At 44.1% G+C, this 15,982-nt stretch overlaps 1 protein-coding gene across 1 annotated transcript; it reads right to left on the bottom strand.

Annotated features, from left to right (window-relative positions):
- Positions 1-3,067: 3,067 nt before the first annotated feature.
- LOC142768662 (uncharacterized) lies at positions 3,068-9,913 on the bottom strand. The gene is made up of 2 exons (XM_075870680.1): positions 9,410-9,913; positions 3,068-4,623 (listed from the first exon to the last, which is right to left on the bottom strand). The coding sequence occupies exons 1-2, from the start codon at positions 9,680-9,682 to the stop codon at positions 3,373-3,375; spliced, it is 1,524 nt and encodes a 507-aa protein (XP_075726795.1). The 5' UTR covers positions 9,683-9,913; the 3' UTR covers positions 3,068-3,372.
- Positions 9,914-15,982: the final 6,069 nt, after the last annotated feature.

Below are 15,982 nucleotides of genomic sequence, written 5' to 3'. Positions count from 1 at the left end.
ATCTTTTCTCTTCATGCTGCTAGTTCACCTAGCCTCAACACCCCAAACCACTACTGGTTCTCGGAAAAGATCGCCTTATCTCGTGGCCTGACTTGTGTAGTTGCACATGTAGATCCTATATTTCTAGCATTGCGTTGACGAATGTCGGTTTTTACAGCTTCTTCATTCTCCACGAGATGGCGTGAAGCAACACTCAAAGGCAGACTTGTTTACTCTCTGGCGCCGTACACGTTTCAAATGTTGCACTCGCTAAACTAATGCTGTAGGACGTAGCCTTAAAAGTTGCCTACAGCCTTGTACGTACAGCCTTGCGTACACTAAACTAAAATTTTCCATTGTTACGGCAATACTTGCTCTGCGTCGATGGATTACGTGTAGCTGCATCGCTATCAAAATGGGGCAGCCGCGAATGACATATTGCGCAAGAAGTGATATACTGTGACTAACTATTTTCTAGGTAGCCCAAATGCCAGCCTTCGTGCAGAGTAGGAGTATAGAGGGTTATATAGTTGATGTGGCTCGTATGTGTTTAAATGCTTGTAGTTCTTTGACAATGTTATCGTGCTCTACTGCAATAAGATAGCTATTTTTTTTTCTAGTTCTGTTCTAGGGTAAAACTCAGGTTTATTTAGAAAAACTGAATCGGTATATATGTTATGTGTCTGTCAAAGCCAGAATGTTTGAAGGTACGTTAATAGAACATTTACTTTTGTACCCACATTCAATGTTTTGTGTTTAATTTGTTTACTACATACATCCCGCTTAAGACATGCGCGGAGGAACTCTTATCTGGCAGCCTGAAAACTTCCCCACCATGGTGGTCAAGTGGATAAGGTACTCGGCTGCTGACCCGCAGGTCGCGGGATCAAATCCCGGCTTCGGCGGCTGCATTTCTGATTGAGGCGGTAATGTCGTAGGCCCACGTGCTCAGATTTGGGTGCATGTTAAAGAACACCAGGTGGTCGAAATTTTCGGAGCCCTCCGCTACGCCGTCTGTCATAATCATATGGTGGTTTTAGGACGGTAAACCCCACATATGAATCATCAACCAAGCCTGAAAACTGCTAGGGGCCATACATTTTTCGTTCGGTGCCACCGAGACTATGAACTGCCAAGTGGAATATAACTTCACAAGAAAACAATCGGGCACCCACATTGCCAAGCTCAACGAGAAATGCTAAATGTGAGTTACTGAAAAATATTGGTTTGCCATAGTGTAGCAGAGGTTATGGTGCTCAGACGCTCACCGAAACGTCGAAAGTTCAATCTAGGGCACAGTATTGACGTTTCAATAGAGGAGAAACAGTTGAGGCCCGAGTACTCTGCGATATGAGTGCAGGTTGATGAACGCCAGGTTGTCGGAATTTCAGAAGCCCTTTACTACGGCCTCTTTGATTTGGAAGCACGTTTGGAAGCTAGCATACTCGCTTTTTAGCGCATTTCTCATCTCCAATGATTGCAACACTGGCCGAAGTCCTCATACTGTGAGCCGTGCTGCACATCAGCAACTACACGCTGTTTTCGCTGACGGTTATTAGTGTCACAATGAGTCTGAAACAGGTGACACGTTTCGCTTCAAGGCATGAAAATTCTAATACCTAAGCTTCACGTCCTCTGTCCTACATAAAACATTGTCACTGCCTTGCATTATACACGCAAAGCTTTTTATAAAACATTTTCTTAGTTTTTTTTGTTTTCTATACTACTTGGATCAACCAGCAAGTAGTCTCCTAAAACGTTCAAACAGATCTGACAGAAAATGCGAACCAGAAGAATTGTAGACGGTGACCACGAACGTGTCTTTGGTGAAGAAATTGCGGAGCACCAGCGAAGCCACAACTGCTCAAAACACTGCATAAGGCTACCGCAGTCAACTTAACCACCACCCATAAGTGATGTTTTAGCAAAATTGGCGGTGAAAACTGCGCACGTCTTGTGCACCTACCTGAGTTTGATATTGAATAGCGTGAAAGATGTGCGTGATGTTTCATATATATTCTGGTTTGTTTTACAGATTATTTCAAGGCATTTCACAGACAAGCAGTTGTGAAAAACACTAAAAATCAAGGTATGGAGGCGGCTGAGCTCTTTCTTATTCCGAGAACTTATTTCTGGCGGTGGTACAGGAAGCATAGGAATAATGTTGACAACACATGTCGACTGCACAAGTCTTGTTATATGACTTCCGAAAGGTATTAAGCACAACTTTTAAATAAACTAGGTGGCTTCGTTCACATCTGCAGCTCGTGCTCCTTCAAGCCAACTTTATGGCACAGTATTCAACCATTGCTGCACGCAGATAAAAAATAGCATCTTTCATAGAGCAGGAATTCATTTTTCCTATTCGATGCATAACAATCCATATGGTCTGGTTCTACGGTGTAAATATAAGGTAACCTCCTGCTCTTTCTGCGTGGTTAAATGCAAATGTGCGTGAACTTTTTTGTTTTGACCTCAGTGAATTCAGACCAGATTGAAGTAAATGAAACCTTTAACCTTATTGCTGCAAGATCGTTGGCCCTAAACATACACGATAAGTATTATAGGACTACATTTAGGGAGCCGCATTCCAAGATGTAAAGAGTGGGTGCACACTGATGAAAACTGCTCTTTAGTATTAACAATTGTTGTTGTTTACTATCCTGAGACTGCGATAAAATGATGAGAAAGAAAGCAGTAGAGGGCTTCGAAAATTTTAGTACACCTGGGGTGCACCTATATAGAACGTAAAGCTATTGCGTGAGCCTCGAGCATTTTCGCCTCCATCGAAAATGTGCCATCCACGGAAAGCAGTCTTTGTTCACTAGAGTAAAGAGCCGACTTTTTCTGATACTTCCACTCTGTCCATTTTTTTTCCTTTTTTCGATTTTTTTACGGACGGCTAGCTCATTATTTCTAACGACTGTTCTGCCCAGCACGCGCACAGGCTATGAAAAAACACTTCCTTGCCTGGCAACATGCTGACACAATGACACAGTGAATCTCAATTGGAACAATGAACATTACGTCTTGAAGCGGACATAATATAGACAAAAACAAAAAGACACTGAAGCAGAAAATGTCACAATTGTGGTAGTTCACAGGGAGATGCATCAACAAATTTATTAGAATTTTCATCACTACCATACCCGTACTGGAGGCTATAGAAACGGGGCGTGCAAATTTGTCGCTCTTGGTGAAAAGGAACCATGCATTCATATTTGACTAATAGTACAACATAGAGTAAGAATATTTATTACCTGAAATAGTTAATTCTGTGTTTTTGTTGCATTGTGGGCAGGTTTTTCACCCTTAGAAGTAGATTCCTTGTTAGTCCAAGGGACCCTTTTTTTAACATAACCTATAAGTAAGCCGTATAAATATTCGGAGTATTTATTGAGCAGTTGGAGGTGAAAGGTCATATCTTATGCAGAGTGCATCAGACTCAATGTGTCCTTCACGTTCAAGGTCTTCCAGAGGCAATGACGCATACCAATAAAACCCTTCATTATGTGATTCAGTTGGCCTGACAAAGGATTCCTTGGTAACGCATCGACGATTGATCTTTAACTCGCGGTTTTTATCTGGAGATGAATGAACAAAAGTGAGCTTAAGACTGTGAGAGAATGGCCACTGTAAGAACTCGTCAGCATCACCCTTGAGCAGCCGCACATGAGCGTGCACCGACACTGAGCTGTTATTTTTCTGCAGATACAGTCCTGGAGAGATGCGATAACCACACAGGTAGACGGGATCGCTCTCGTATAGGCTCCAACGTGAAGATATTGCCTTGTGTTTCAAAGCTGCGAGTCCTGTGACGTAAAACAAGTTATGTGTAATGCTCAATGTGTTTAGCGCAAGTAGATGGTCTTTTCTCACATCGGATGTGATTTCGCTGATTTTGCTGTTTGAGACCTTTGACGCAGAGCATAGTGCACCGTTTGTTTTGTACTTCTGTACAATGACCTTTGTAGCACGCTCTAATGCTTTATCAAGAATGGCCTCGAAAGTGCTCACGGTTTGCAAGACACTTTCCGAGCTGTTGTCATCTTTGCTACGTCGTCGCCCACCTTCAGCAATAATCTCCTCCAGCTTATTCATACACTTTTTTGTTGCGTCGGCTGCTACGAGATTAAAATTTTCAGTTAGAGCGCCTATGCGTAGAACAACTTCGTCAAGTCGGTTACCTTGTGCAGCCAAGTCATCTCTGACTTCTCTAACAATGGTGATCTTGGCTTCACTAACTGCCCGGGTTTGCTTTTCTGACGTGTCCATCACAGTCTCCCTCAGTGTATTGACCATGTGCGAGAAGTCGGTCAGTCTATCGCAAGGTGTGTTGTCTCGTACTGCCTGGTCAAAGGCAGATCGTAGTTCCCTAACACGATCTTCTAATGCCACCTTTAGCTCGGTGAACACAGCTTCTGGAGTGGAACTCTGTGATGGTTCCTGACGGTGGGCTTCGTTGCGCAAAACATGTGTGGTGCAGTTGTTTCTTCTGTGCGCGCACACATTCCTGCACAGGATCAGAGCGGAACACTTCGGACAGCGAGTAGAGTGATGCATGCAGTCTTCATCAAAGTGCTTCAGCAAATCCGAAGCACTCACGAGTGCGCCGCAGCCGTTGACCTCGTTCCAGCATTTCACCTGCAACATATGAAATTCAGCACCGAATAACTCAAAAAAATATAAAAGATATTCAATAAATATGTGAGCTAGATGGGTTATAAAAGAAAGAACTCTTAGATTATTTTTTTATTCTCATGTGTACAGTATTTGCTAAATAACAGCAAATTAAAACTTGATATAACTCAGAACCTTGAGGTCTAAGATACATTTTTATATCGAAAGTCCAGAAATGGTCGACTTCTTGTGTCAAATTGTGAATTTACTGACTGTCTAAGTTTATTACGCTTCAGAAGAAGCATATATGCATCAAAGAGCGAAAAATAGTGCTTCATTTTTTTATTTTCTATTGTCTGGCGTAATTACGGAATAAGCACGAAGAACACACGCTGGTTGAGTTCGAGAAAACATATTTCAATATTAGTAACAAGGGTGCAACCATTCCATATCACAATGCTTTCGAGGGGCCACTGGTAAAAAAACAGTAAAACGTTTCTGTAGCGACTGCTACAATTGTAAACCATGCGCTCCACTTCTGTGAACCCTGAAGATACGCGTAGCATGGATGCCTACTTGTTCTCCAAGACAAAAGTGTAAGTTCTCTGCTAATTCAACCACCTATGAAGCCAATGGTTTAGTTTAGCACGTGATGTTTCACAAGCACTAGTATATATAGTAAAAAGGTTCGCAAATTTGGCTTCCATCATTCGGAGAATTTTTTTGAATGCCAATGCCAAGCATTTCTTATCGAATTTTGGTGACATTGAGGTATCCGTCCATCCATCCATCCGTCCGTCCGTCCGTCCGTCCGTCCGTCCGTCCGTCCGTCCGTCCGTCCGTCCGTCCGTCCGTCCGTCCGTCCGTCCGTCCGTCCGTCCGTCCGTCCATCCATCCATCCATCCATCCATCCATCCATCCATCCATCCATCCATCCATCCATCCATCCATCCATCCATCCATCCATCCATCCATCCATCCATCCATCCATCCATCCATCCATCCATCCATCCATCCATCCATCCATCCATCCATCCATCCATCCATCCATCCATCCATCCATCCATCCATCCATCCATCCATCCATCCATCCATCCATCCATCCATCCATCCATCCATCCATCCATCCATCCATCCATCCATCCATCCATCCATCCATCCATCCATCCATCCATCCATCCATCCATCCATCCATCCATCCATCCATCCATCCATCCATCCATCTAGCCGCTTACGTTCGCGTGCTCCCGTGGTCACCCCCTTAACTTGGTGTGAACCAAACTTAGCATGGAAGGGTAACATGGTTTGACGAATATGATGCGTTGGTCAAAAAATGAATAATGTCCCAATCACGTCACGTACGTCGTCAAACACTTACCGCCAGACACTGGCACACACCCATGGGTGGGTATGTGCCGTGGGTGATTGACGCTTAGTGTCTACCCCGGAACGACGACAGCAAACATGGACAACTTTAACGCTCGAGCGTTAGGAAATACCCGACATCGCTATAGCGTCCACCCAACGATGACATAAAATAAGTGTCAGTATTAAGAAAAAGCTGACATGGCCAGCGTTGACCCCCCAATGAATGCAAATGATGAATTTGAGGGTCCCAGCAGGAATCAAACCCAAGCGTTTTGCGTGGCACTCAAGCATTTACCGATGAGCTACACCAGGTCTTGGAACTACTTTTTAAATAGACGCTAATCTGCCTGAAACATCAGTAGTGGTTTCAATGCTGCCTACCCAATTTCACAAACATTACATATACACTCTTTTGATAAAGCTGTCACGTCAGTTTGACGTCAATTGTCATTAGTTGCCATGCACTGACTTCAGCCTTGAGCTGTGTCCAGGGCCAGCATCTTCGCGAGTATCAGCGCTTCATATCAGCTTCTGATGTTGCTAATACACATGTTCCAGTTGACATTGTTGCGCAAGTTCAAAAAACTGGTTGTATAAACATCTTCAACTTTTCAACATATGTCTGTGCGTGCAACATTTTTACATATATTTAGCGTTATTTCATGACGTTTCGCTCATTAAAAAAATGCAACACGGTAACCTTCCCTTCGCATGCATAACTTCAATTCCCAGGTACGTGGGATCTGCTGATTTTTTTTTTGATATTTGTCGACTTCGAGCAAAGGTGAATCAATGAACCCTTTAACAATAAATTATGAGGTCATGCGCAGAAAGGCAAGCAAATCAAAACATGCCCCGCGTTTTTCACGCACAAATGACGCACGAAACACACTAACAAATGCAGACGAACGCGAATTAGCCTCTCAGTTTTCACTTCGTTGTGTCTGAAAAGCGCACCCTTTTCGCAAACGCAGGCTGTGTAACAATTGCAGTGACCTTTGTGTGCCCGTTAACTACAATAGAATCGTTCCAATGAGAGCCAAAGGCCAGCCAAGACGTACAATCTTTCCCACCGCGAAAGGGTGCGCGAGTCAGAGCTCACCAACCTCCTCTCCGCGGTGCCAAGTACATGTAGAAAATGAGAGCGTGTGTCGCCGCGTCGTGACAATGTTGCCACGCATGCTCAATGCGCCACCTTGCTGGTATTGCTGAAAACACAATAGTTCTCCTGAGATGCCCGTTACCAGCGGTAAGTGGTATATATAAATAGCTTGCCGTTTGAACGTTGAAGGAGGAGCTCATTCGTGACTCAGTTGTTAACGCCTCGCGCTCATAATTCAGATGCCCTAAGTTCGATTCCACGCGCCGGAGTCTTTTATGAAACATTTTTCTTTCTTGCGTTTAGATAATATATATATATATATATATATATATATATATATACATATATATATTGTTACGTACAATCCAAATGATGTACGAATAACTGTTTATTGGGGCGAACTTGTGCCAGAAAAGTAATGGAAAATGTAGCGGCGTCTCTAACAGGCGATCAGCAAAAAGGGATCAGTCTCCGAGAGAACCCTCGAGCGGCGCACCACTTCTTTTTTATCAAAATCCCGTGCTGAGGAGGCGCGCGCCGTCACGGCCTTTTCTTGTTTGATCATCAAGCCGCTGATCTTTTGGGAGGCGCACGAACTAGCGCGCGTAGTTTGAATACTGCGTTTGTCTAGCGTCAATATATATATATATATATATATATATATATATATATATATATATATATATATATATATATATATATATATATATATATATATATATCTGTCGCATACATCGTCAGACACATCCTGCCAGGCAGTGGCACATACCCACGGGCAGGTATGTGCCGCTGGTATGCGGGTATTTGCCACAGGTGATTGACACTTATTAGCTACCCAGGAATGAAGAGAACATACGGGCAACTTTAACGCGTTCGCGCTAAGAAAATTCCCGACATCGCTAGCGTCGACCCAACAAATGCCTAGAATTCATGTCAGAGTTCTAGCTGGAATCGAACCGAAGCATTCGGCGTGGCAATGGAGCTTTCTACAACAGAACCACGTCAGGTCTCGAAAGTACTTTTCAAATAAACGCTAATCTTCGTGAAGCGTCAATAGTGGTTGCAGTGATATCTACCCAATTTTATAAACATTGCATATGTACACCTTTTATACAGCCATCACGTTGGGTTAACGTCAATTGTAGTTAGGTACTATGCGCTGAATTGGATTAATGTAGCAGTGTCCAGGACTAGCATGTTCGCGAGCATGAGTGCTTCATATGAGCTTCTGGTGTTGCTAATACGCATGTTCTAGTTGGCATCGTTGCGCAAGTGCTATCGTCTAGAATTATAAAAATCTGCAACTCTTCAACATATGTCCGTGTGTGAAGTAACTGTAAATATATTTAGCGTCTTTTCATAACTTGTTGCTCAATAAAAAAACTGCAACATGGTCACCTTCCCTCCGCATACTTCGCACAACGCTGACTACGCTGGTACGTGGGATCTGCCATTTTTTTTTTTGCACAAGTGAAATGATTGCGTAATTTGCGTAATCATTCCGGGCAGTTTCTGCGAGGAGAAACTAATACCAGGGGCACACAGTTCGAATTAACCTTTTCTGATACCGACACGTTCATATTATCTGCACTTTCCTTCTATTAAAATGCACGGGGCTGTGCCGGAAGCAGGACGTCAGTTTGAGTAAACTGTGTGTTTGAATTTACTGAGCTCGAAATAAAAACATTATACTGTATTAATTTTCTGCCCGCATTCGGGGTATTTGGGCCTCTGCCAGCGCTGCAAAGCCATTTGTGGCGCAAACTTTTTTTGTTTTAGTGGACCAGTGGTGAATAGTGAGATCGAGCAATCTTTTGTGGTCCATAACCGCTTAAAATTTTAGTTTTCTTGAAAGCCTTGCAATTGCACATATCCGTTATGGTGGTGATAATTTGCTGCGATCACCTTACAAGGAATATTTTTTAGGCAGCTTCGCCATAATATTATCTGGAGTTGTACCTGTCAAAACCACAATACGGCTACGAGGCACGGAATAGCGGAGGGATCCACATATTTGTGCATCTGTTGTTCATTGCCGTGAAGAGTACTCAGACTTCTAGCGTACTGGCTCCATCGAACTCTGACTGCCGTGTCCTGTGACAGTCGAGAAACGCAACTACTTCAGTATCTGAGTTCCGCTTGATTTATTTAAATGTGGGTGAAATCACTTTTATTTTTACTTGTAACGTTCCGAGGGCAATGCTTACACCTCTTTTATAGCGAAATATTGGCATTACTCAAGGTGCAGCCACGTTGTATCTTACATCTATTTCTAACCATTGCGATCATAATTTCACCATATTGAAACGGAATAGATTTTTCTTCGTTCTTCAGTCTTACCTTACGCCTGAGCAGATTCTCCAAAGGAAAGTCTCTCCAATCAGCGTCTTCAGCCGAAACCTGTTCACCGTCTAGGGGACATTCGTGTGCGTCGGTATCCAAGCACTGTTCATAGCATGTTTTGCACAGTACATGTCGACAGGGCAGGCAGATGGTCGTTCTGGGCAGCAAACCACAAGCGTCGCATATTCGGTACGCTGGAATAGGCTCAGCAAAGCGCAGAGGTCTCCAGTCCAGTTTCTGCGAAAACCCGAATAGTGTGTACTTCTGCATTTGAAAAGCCACGAAGAGGGCAGCGCGCCCGCCCAATGCCGAAACGGTCTTGTAAACTCCAAACGCTGTCAGCGCTTCTTCACTCGGCTGTTGTCGAGGCTTCTGTTTCTGATAATGCTACGCTTACTTCGTTATCGTTCGAACCACTATCTGAGTTTGAAAAGGGAAAGTTTTGTTATCGCCTCGTTGCACTGCGAGTAATTCTCAGCGCGAACCAAGCTTGCAGTGTTCGAGAAGCTTCATGACTGTAATAGATCGTTTTGTTAAAATCACGCCCACTTCGGGAACATTACGGAATATTCTGAAAGATACGCGGCCACTAGCAATAACACTAGAATATTCGAACACACGTGTGAAAATGCCACCGCGCTTCGCCGCTTGTCAGTTGATCGTCGGACGATGCTCTATTCACCGCTATCAGTGCCCGTGTGCTTGCTGTAATCTGACCTTCATTTCCTGGCTCCAAGTTCGACCGAATACACAGTTTCAACTGAACATCGAGTGTGCTCCCTTCGTCGACGTCATGACCCCGTGACGTCTGGTGCAGCTGCTTTCCAGCCCATGTACCGAACACTTCCCTCAAGCCGTGATGCACGCATGTGCTCCCACGTGGCGAGGTCCGACAAGAGTTCGGGACGAGTAACAACACAGAAACTACAGGGAATTCATTGTGCACTCTACTTGCAAAGACGCATTACATTGGCCTAGGAGCCGATGTAATGCGTGAACGAGACTTTGAGTCGAACCATGCAATGTTTCGCATGCTTGACATGGTTCCAATTAGTGAGAAATGACGTGATTTTTTCAAAGTAGAATCAATGCGAGTGCATCAGCTTGGCTTTAGGAGAAAGATGACGGGGGCAGGCGTATTACTACTGAAGGCATGATCCCGATCGTCACTCATGTTGCGTCATATTGATGCATTAATTGTTTGTAACAAGTTCTGTGATAGCTCACTCCATAAGGCTTTACATATCCTGTGCCAAATTCCACCATATTTCTTTCGTACTGGGTAGTACTTCCAAGAAGCCACTCCAAGTGGTCGCACTACTACTGTTTCCACATTGTTTTATTACCCTTGATTGACTGAGTGGAAGGGCAGGTCTCATTCTGTCACTGAAATGGCATGTCCATAAACATTTTGAACTATTGTTGAGGTATATATGCGTCTACCAGTTTCCTACTGTGCCACTGCCAGGCCACCCGTCATGCACAACCTCCCTGAGGTGACGTTTAGGGAAACGAAAGCAAAGTAGAAAATAATGAATATACCGAAGAAGGCAACCCATGACCACAGGGACACACGAAGAGAGGCATGAACGTAATTTGCTGCTAGGTTAACTTGTCTTGTTTCCTACTGTGCATGCATGGCCTGTTGCATATAAATCACTGACAATTGCTCCAACTTCTTGTCCTTTTGCCAGTTCCACGCTGGTGCAGTAGTCCTCACAATAGATAAAACGTTGGCAAGATGGAGCTCAGTCTGCCAGGTAGAATCTTGTGCGTGCCCTGAGAGAACAATTCAGCTTTAAGTAAGCACTCTCTTTCATAATGCGTGGAAACATGTCATCTAGGTTTTGGGAAGGTCATGCCTGTTTCTTAATGTGCCATACATCAAGTGTTCGCATGCAAAGTACGTGCTGGAAAATCTTGTTTCCAGCTGTACGCAATGCAATTTATAACTACGCATGTCAAAACCTCGTGACGCCTGGTGATGCAACCAGGCTTTCCCTGTACGAAATTTTTCACGGCATGCTGAGCTACCGCGAGCTCCGCTTTGGGCTTACAGCGAGTATTTATTGTTTGCAGAGGATGAAGATTGCATACCTGCCACACACGCTGCAAAAATTTATCCTGTATTTAAGGCATTTTTTCGCCGGTAAACCCGTTACAACTGGGCTCGTCCGGGCACTTGTGACGTGCAAAGTGCTTGTACTTGTATATCCCGATAAAAACTAATACAAGTGTCGGTGCCGGAATGTATTGGTTTGCTGTCATACCGTTTACCTTTGTGACCGGGCAGTAAATCTAAGAGTTTGGTTTGAGGACACTACAGTTTAGCCTCATTAGGTTAAATTGGTAAACTTGAAATGAAAAACAGCGAGCGCTGGAAATGAATATTCTTAGCCGGTTTAAGGATATACACGAATAACAACTAACATTACGTGACTTTAAAACAGATAATCTGTAGGAGAAGCCTTCAGAACAGCACCGCCTTATTGTTTTTACATAAACTTTATCCGTTCTTTTTGTTTTCTTTCCATGTTGTGAAGACGTCTAATAATTTTCTGTTGGTAGAGTTACAATGTCTGAGAATCGAAAAATATTGTGACTTATTTTAAAGGCTGCTTATAAATCACTGCTGGTAACACTTTTTGAATGTATTTTTTTTTCTTTCGGGCCAGTTAGCTGATGAAGTGAACAACTACTGAGGAACAACCACCCATGTAATAAAAAGTCAAGGTAACAATGAACAACCACTCACGTAATAAAACGTCATCAAGGAAAAGCACGTTCTTGTTGTTATCTAAACCGAAATCAATCCTAAATTTGCCTCCATTTGTTTTATTGTGTTGAACCCGCATAGCAGCACGGCAGTCGCTGAAGAAGGAACCCTTCATCTTCAACGTGGCATTTATACTACTCATGGTGCGGACACCTTTCAGGGTTACGCGTCACAGCGTATTGCAGTGCACGCACAAAAGAAGGAATATATGTCAATGCACTCAGTATCAGAGCGTTTCGAAAGAGCAAACAAAATGTACTTTGAAACAATGTTTCTAGAAACACAGTCTTGCCAATGATCGCCAATGAATGCTTATAGGTTGGCGTTGCACAACGTTTTGTACAGAATATCTGTCTCATTCCCACAGTAACGATAGAATTTGTACGCTATACCCTAGAATGTGGCCAATGCGAGCCGCCGTAGCAGACGATGTTTTTCTCGCCAGCTCCTCAAGCATCTGCGCGCGTGCGAAGTGATGCCAGCAACGCAATGCCATGGGCTTCTAAAATTACCCTAAGTAGGAAACAAACTGTCAGTTGGCAATAACCACTAGCAATTCCGGCTGATAAGTAAACGATTATGACATATCTCAAGCTGGCTGCAGTGCAAGCGAATGCGCTGTCTCCAGATAACGTGGGTTCAAGGACAATGGAATCGTGGAAGACACGCAGGCTACAGATGCCGTATACGCGTGGTGAATGAGAGAACCATGTTGTTCTGTTTCCCAGGCTTATGTGACAACTCACGACCGGGAGGCACTTACCTCTCAAGCATGAGCAAATACGTGCAGTCAAACAAAAACTAGGGCGGAGTTGAAGGGAGAGCTCACGGAGAATTTTTTTTCACTGTGACTTAACGACTCTCCCCCTTTTCCAGCATTAATCTTCTCTCTGTTTGTAGGCATCTCTCTCCAGAACGACAGCCTTGTTCACTTTTGTGGAGGCAGCGTCATCCCTCCCGACATAATTGTCACGGCCGTGTTATGTTGGCTAGCCGCGCACTGTGTTGACTCGTAAGGGCAGTGGTAGTATAATTACCACGTATTTCTATAAGGACTCCATTATGGCGGTGCTGTTATGCTGCTTCGGAGAGTGTTCTTTGTCAAACATGCTAGTAAATCAGGCGCTTTGGATCAGCCATATCTTGGCTATTGAGAAACAGCAAAAGTTACAAGTATGAGCCGTAAAACAAAATGGTGTTTCACTACAGGCACTCAGAGCATGTCACATCAAGATCTAGAGTAACAATTCAAGCAAGTGAGCTGTACGTACCGCAAGACATGTGTTCGATGTCAAGCATAGGTAGGCGAATTCCCTCAGGATCAGCAGGGGCCTGAGTTTTACTTTTTTTTTTGGGGGGGGGGGGGTATCATTTATGTTGCGCCTAAATCGGACTGAGTACGGATGAGAAACGTATTGCTGTGCATGAGACAGAGTGCCACCTAAACGCATACTTTATTCCCTGAATGAGTGTGAGTGACCTCCACGTTTTACCGCCAGTATGTAGTCCTGTGTATCTATATTCAGCTTTACTATCCGCCTTATTCCTGGCTTGTACTTACACTGAAGTCTATTCCCACATATTCAAATTCAGAAACGCTAATATGCCAACTAAATATTTACTGTTTAGAATACTAATTGGGGTAAGCGGGTGCCACGACCTGCACCACGAATTATTTCGCGAGAAGTTCTTAATAAAGGTTAAGGTTAAGGATATTGTAGGTAGCCGGCGGATCTTAACTTGCATAGTTTGCAAGCGATTGCCCCGCGCGGTTTCGTCTTTACTATTTGTAGCTACTGTACTTTGTTTATTTTTTAACTAAGCATGGGCAGGCTCTTAAAAGAAAAATTTGCGTAGTGCGACGCAAACCTCCAGAAGGTATCTCGTTTGAGTAGCATATTCCAGGAAATTATTGAAGTTCGTCTGAAACCATTGATAACTCGTATTTGAAGATACAAAACCAAAAAGGTGTATCGCAGAGCACAAATTATGTCACATATAAGCATAGAGGAGCAGTACCATCATAATGAAAAAAAATCAATATTTATGCTAGCGAAGTCAGTCGTATCACTGAGGTTCACGTCAAGCAGTAAGTATGAGTGAGTCGTGCTAACTTGTATGTATAGCGAGTTGGTGTCCGAGTGAGTCCGGTTGAGGAAGAAGTTTCGAGTCTTACCCTGATTGAGCACTCAGAGTCAGACAGGGAATTAAACTTTATTTGTGAGTAGACGCACGTTCTCTTCGCCCAGAGACGGGTGACTTACACATTTCACGTATACTCGGGGACATTTTTTTGTGGCAATGAAGGGAAGGCTACGAAGCGAAAGTGGGCATGTGCCACCGCTGTAGAATATAGTGCCACGAATGAGTCCGTGTTTTCCGCGTGAAAGTATTGAAAAAACAGCAACAATATTTCCTGCTAAATGCTGTTTATAAAAGACGCTGCACGTGCCGAAGAGAAAGCATTATTTGTTGCTGCTTTCTGAAGAGTCACTGCGCGTTTTTGCGCACCTGAAAACGTAGCATGTTTTGCGTGCACCTCATAGTCAAAATGGCGTATTCGTCTTTAGCTGAGCGCGCGTCGCCCTCCAGCTATTCCGACGGCTCGCCTAAGAAACTTGTGTCAAATTTCTCTCACAAACGGCTGTGTGAGCAGGCGTATAAAACTGTGTGCAGTGGGACTACATGAACGCGGCCTTTATGCGAAACGCGAGCCGAACCGGACTATATTTTGCGGAGGAGTAAAGGAGCAGTAGCTCCGCCCACGTAGCCTTTCCTTCAATGCCACCGAAAGTTGTCCCAAAGTATAGGCATGGCTAGCCGCCGACGCTTGAGCCCTTCCCACCAGCTGGAATTGGTCCCCAGGGTATACCGACGCCAGCAACGCCTCCCACTGCTCATCTGGATTTGCTCGTACGTGGTGTTCATCCATGGGCTGGAGACTCATGTTGTTTGAACACATGCCATATTATGTGGTACATGGTGTTTACCCTTTGGCTTCCGCGCACTGCGCGCTCAGTCCTGCCTACCACTCCGCGGCAAAAGTTTCCCGCCAACGGCCGGCATGGGGCGGTGTATAAAAATCGCAATAAAGTCCGCAAGAAACGTCATAGAACCACAATTCTTGCTTTATTCTGTTTGCGATGCTTTACTGCAGCAACTTGGTCAGTATGATTTGCGTGTGTGAAATTCTTTAAAACACACAGGCATGTGAAGCGCAACTTCGCATTTTTTGCACTCCCACCGGCTCTCGGACTTTTTGCCATGTGAATTGCAAACTACGCAAAGCCTGGATGGTTTTTTTACTTTGTTCGGAAGGATTTGACGAGGAAAATGAGCCCACTCGGAAGCATGCAGGCGCATTGGTGTAGCCGCGACAGGTGGGTTTCTTCGGCCGCGGTAAAGAAGCAGAGTGACCTCTTCGAAAATGGCCTCGGCGAGATTGACCTTCCAATCGGTGTAGTGGAGCCGCTTGCCGGTAGCTTTTCTAAATAAAACATAGCTGTTATACACAGCAATGTCCATAATGTAAAAGAAAATTTTCTTGTAGCCTTTTGCGTATCTTCTCATAATGGGAAAAGAAGCAAGTTGTTGGTCCTCGCGATCAACTCCACCCATTCCTCGGTTGTAGTCTAATACAACTTGCGGTTTCAAAACTGGCAGGCCGTTCCCGCTACCCTTCTTGGCGTAATAAATCACATTTGCTCCACTGTGCACGGTTGAAAGCATAGTGACCTGCTTTTTAACTTGCCATGTTAGAGCCATGATCCCTCTCGCAAAGAGAACTTCGCATT

Source organism: Rhipicephalus microplus, chromosome 8, assembly GCF_043290135.1.
Source record: "Rhipicephalus microplus isolate Deutch F79 chromosome 8, USDA_Rmic, whole genome shotgun sequence".
NCBI lineage: Eukaryota > Metazoa > Arthropoda > Arachnida > Ixodida > Ixodidae > Rhipicephalus > Rhipicephalus microplus.
The sequence above is the reverse complement of the archived record's forward strand: the minus strand, read 5'-3'. Positions and strand labels throughout refer to the sequence as shown.

What these genes read in the sequence shown, in the direction of transcription:
- LOC142768662 (XM_075870680.1), bottom strand. Translation starts at nt 9,682, where the DNA reads ATGCAGAAGTACACACTATTCGGGTTTTCGCAGAAACTGGACTGGAGA. An exon ending in AGAATCTGCTCAGGCGTAAG is followed by an intron (nt 4,624 to 9,409) that starts GTAAGACTGAAG and finishes CATATGTTGCAG; the next exon opens with GTGAAATGCTGGAACGAGGT.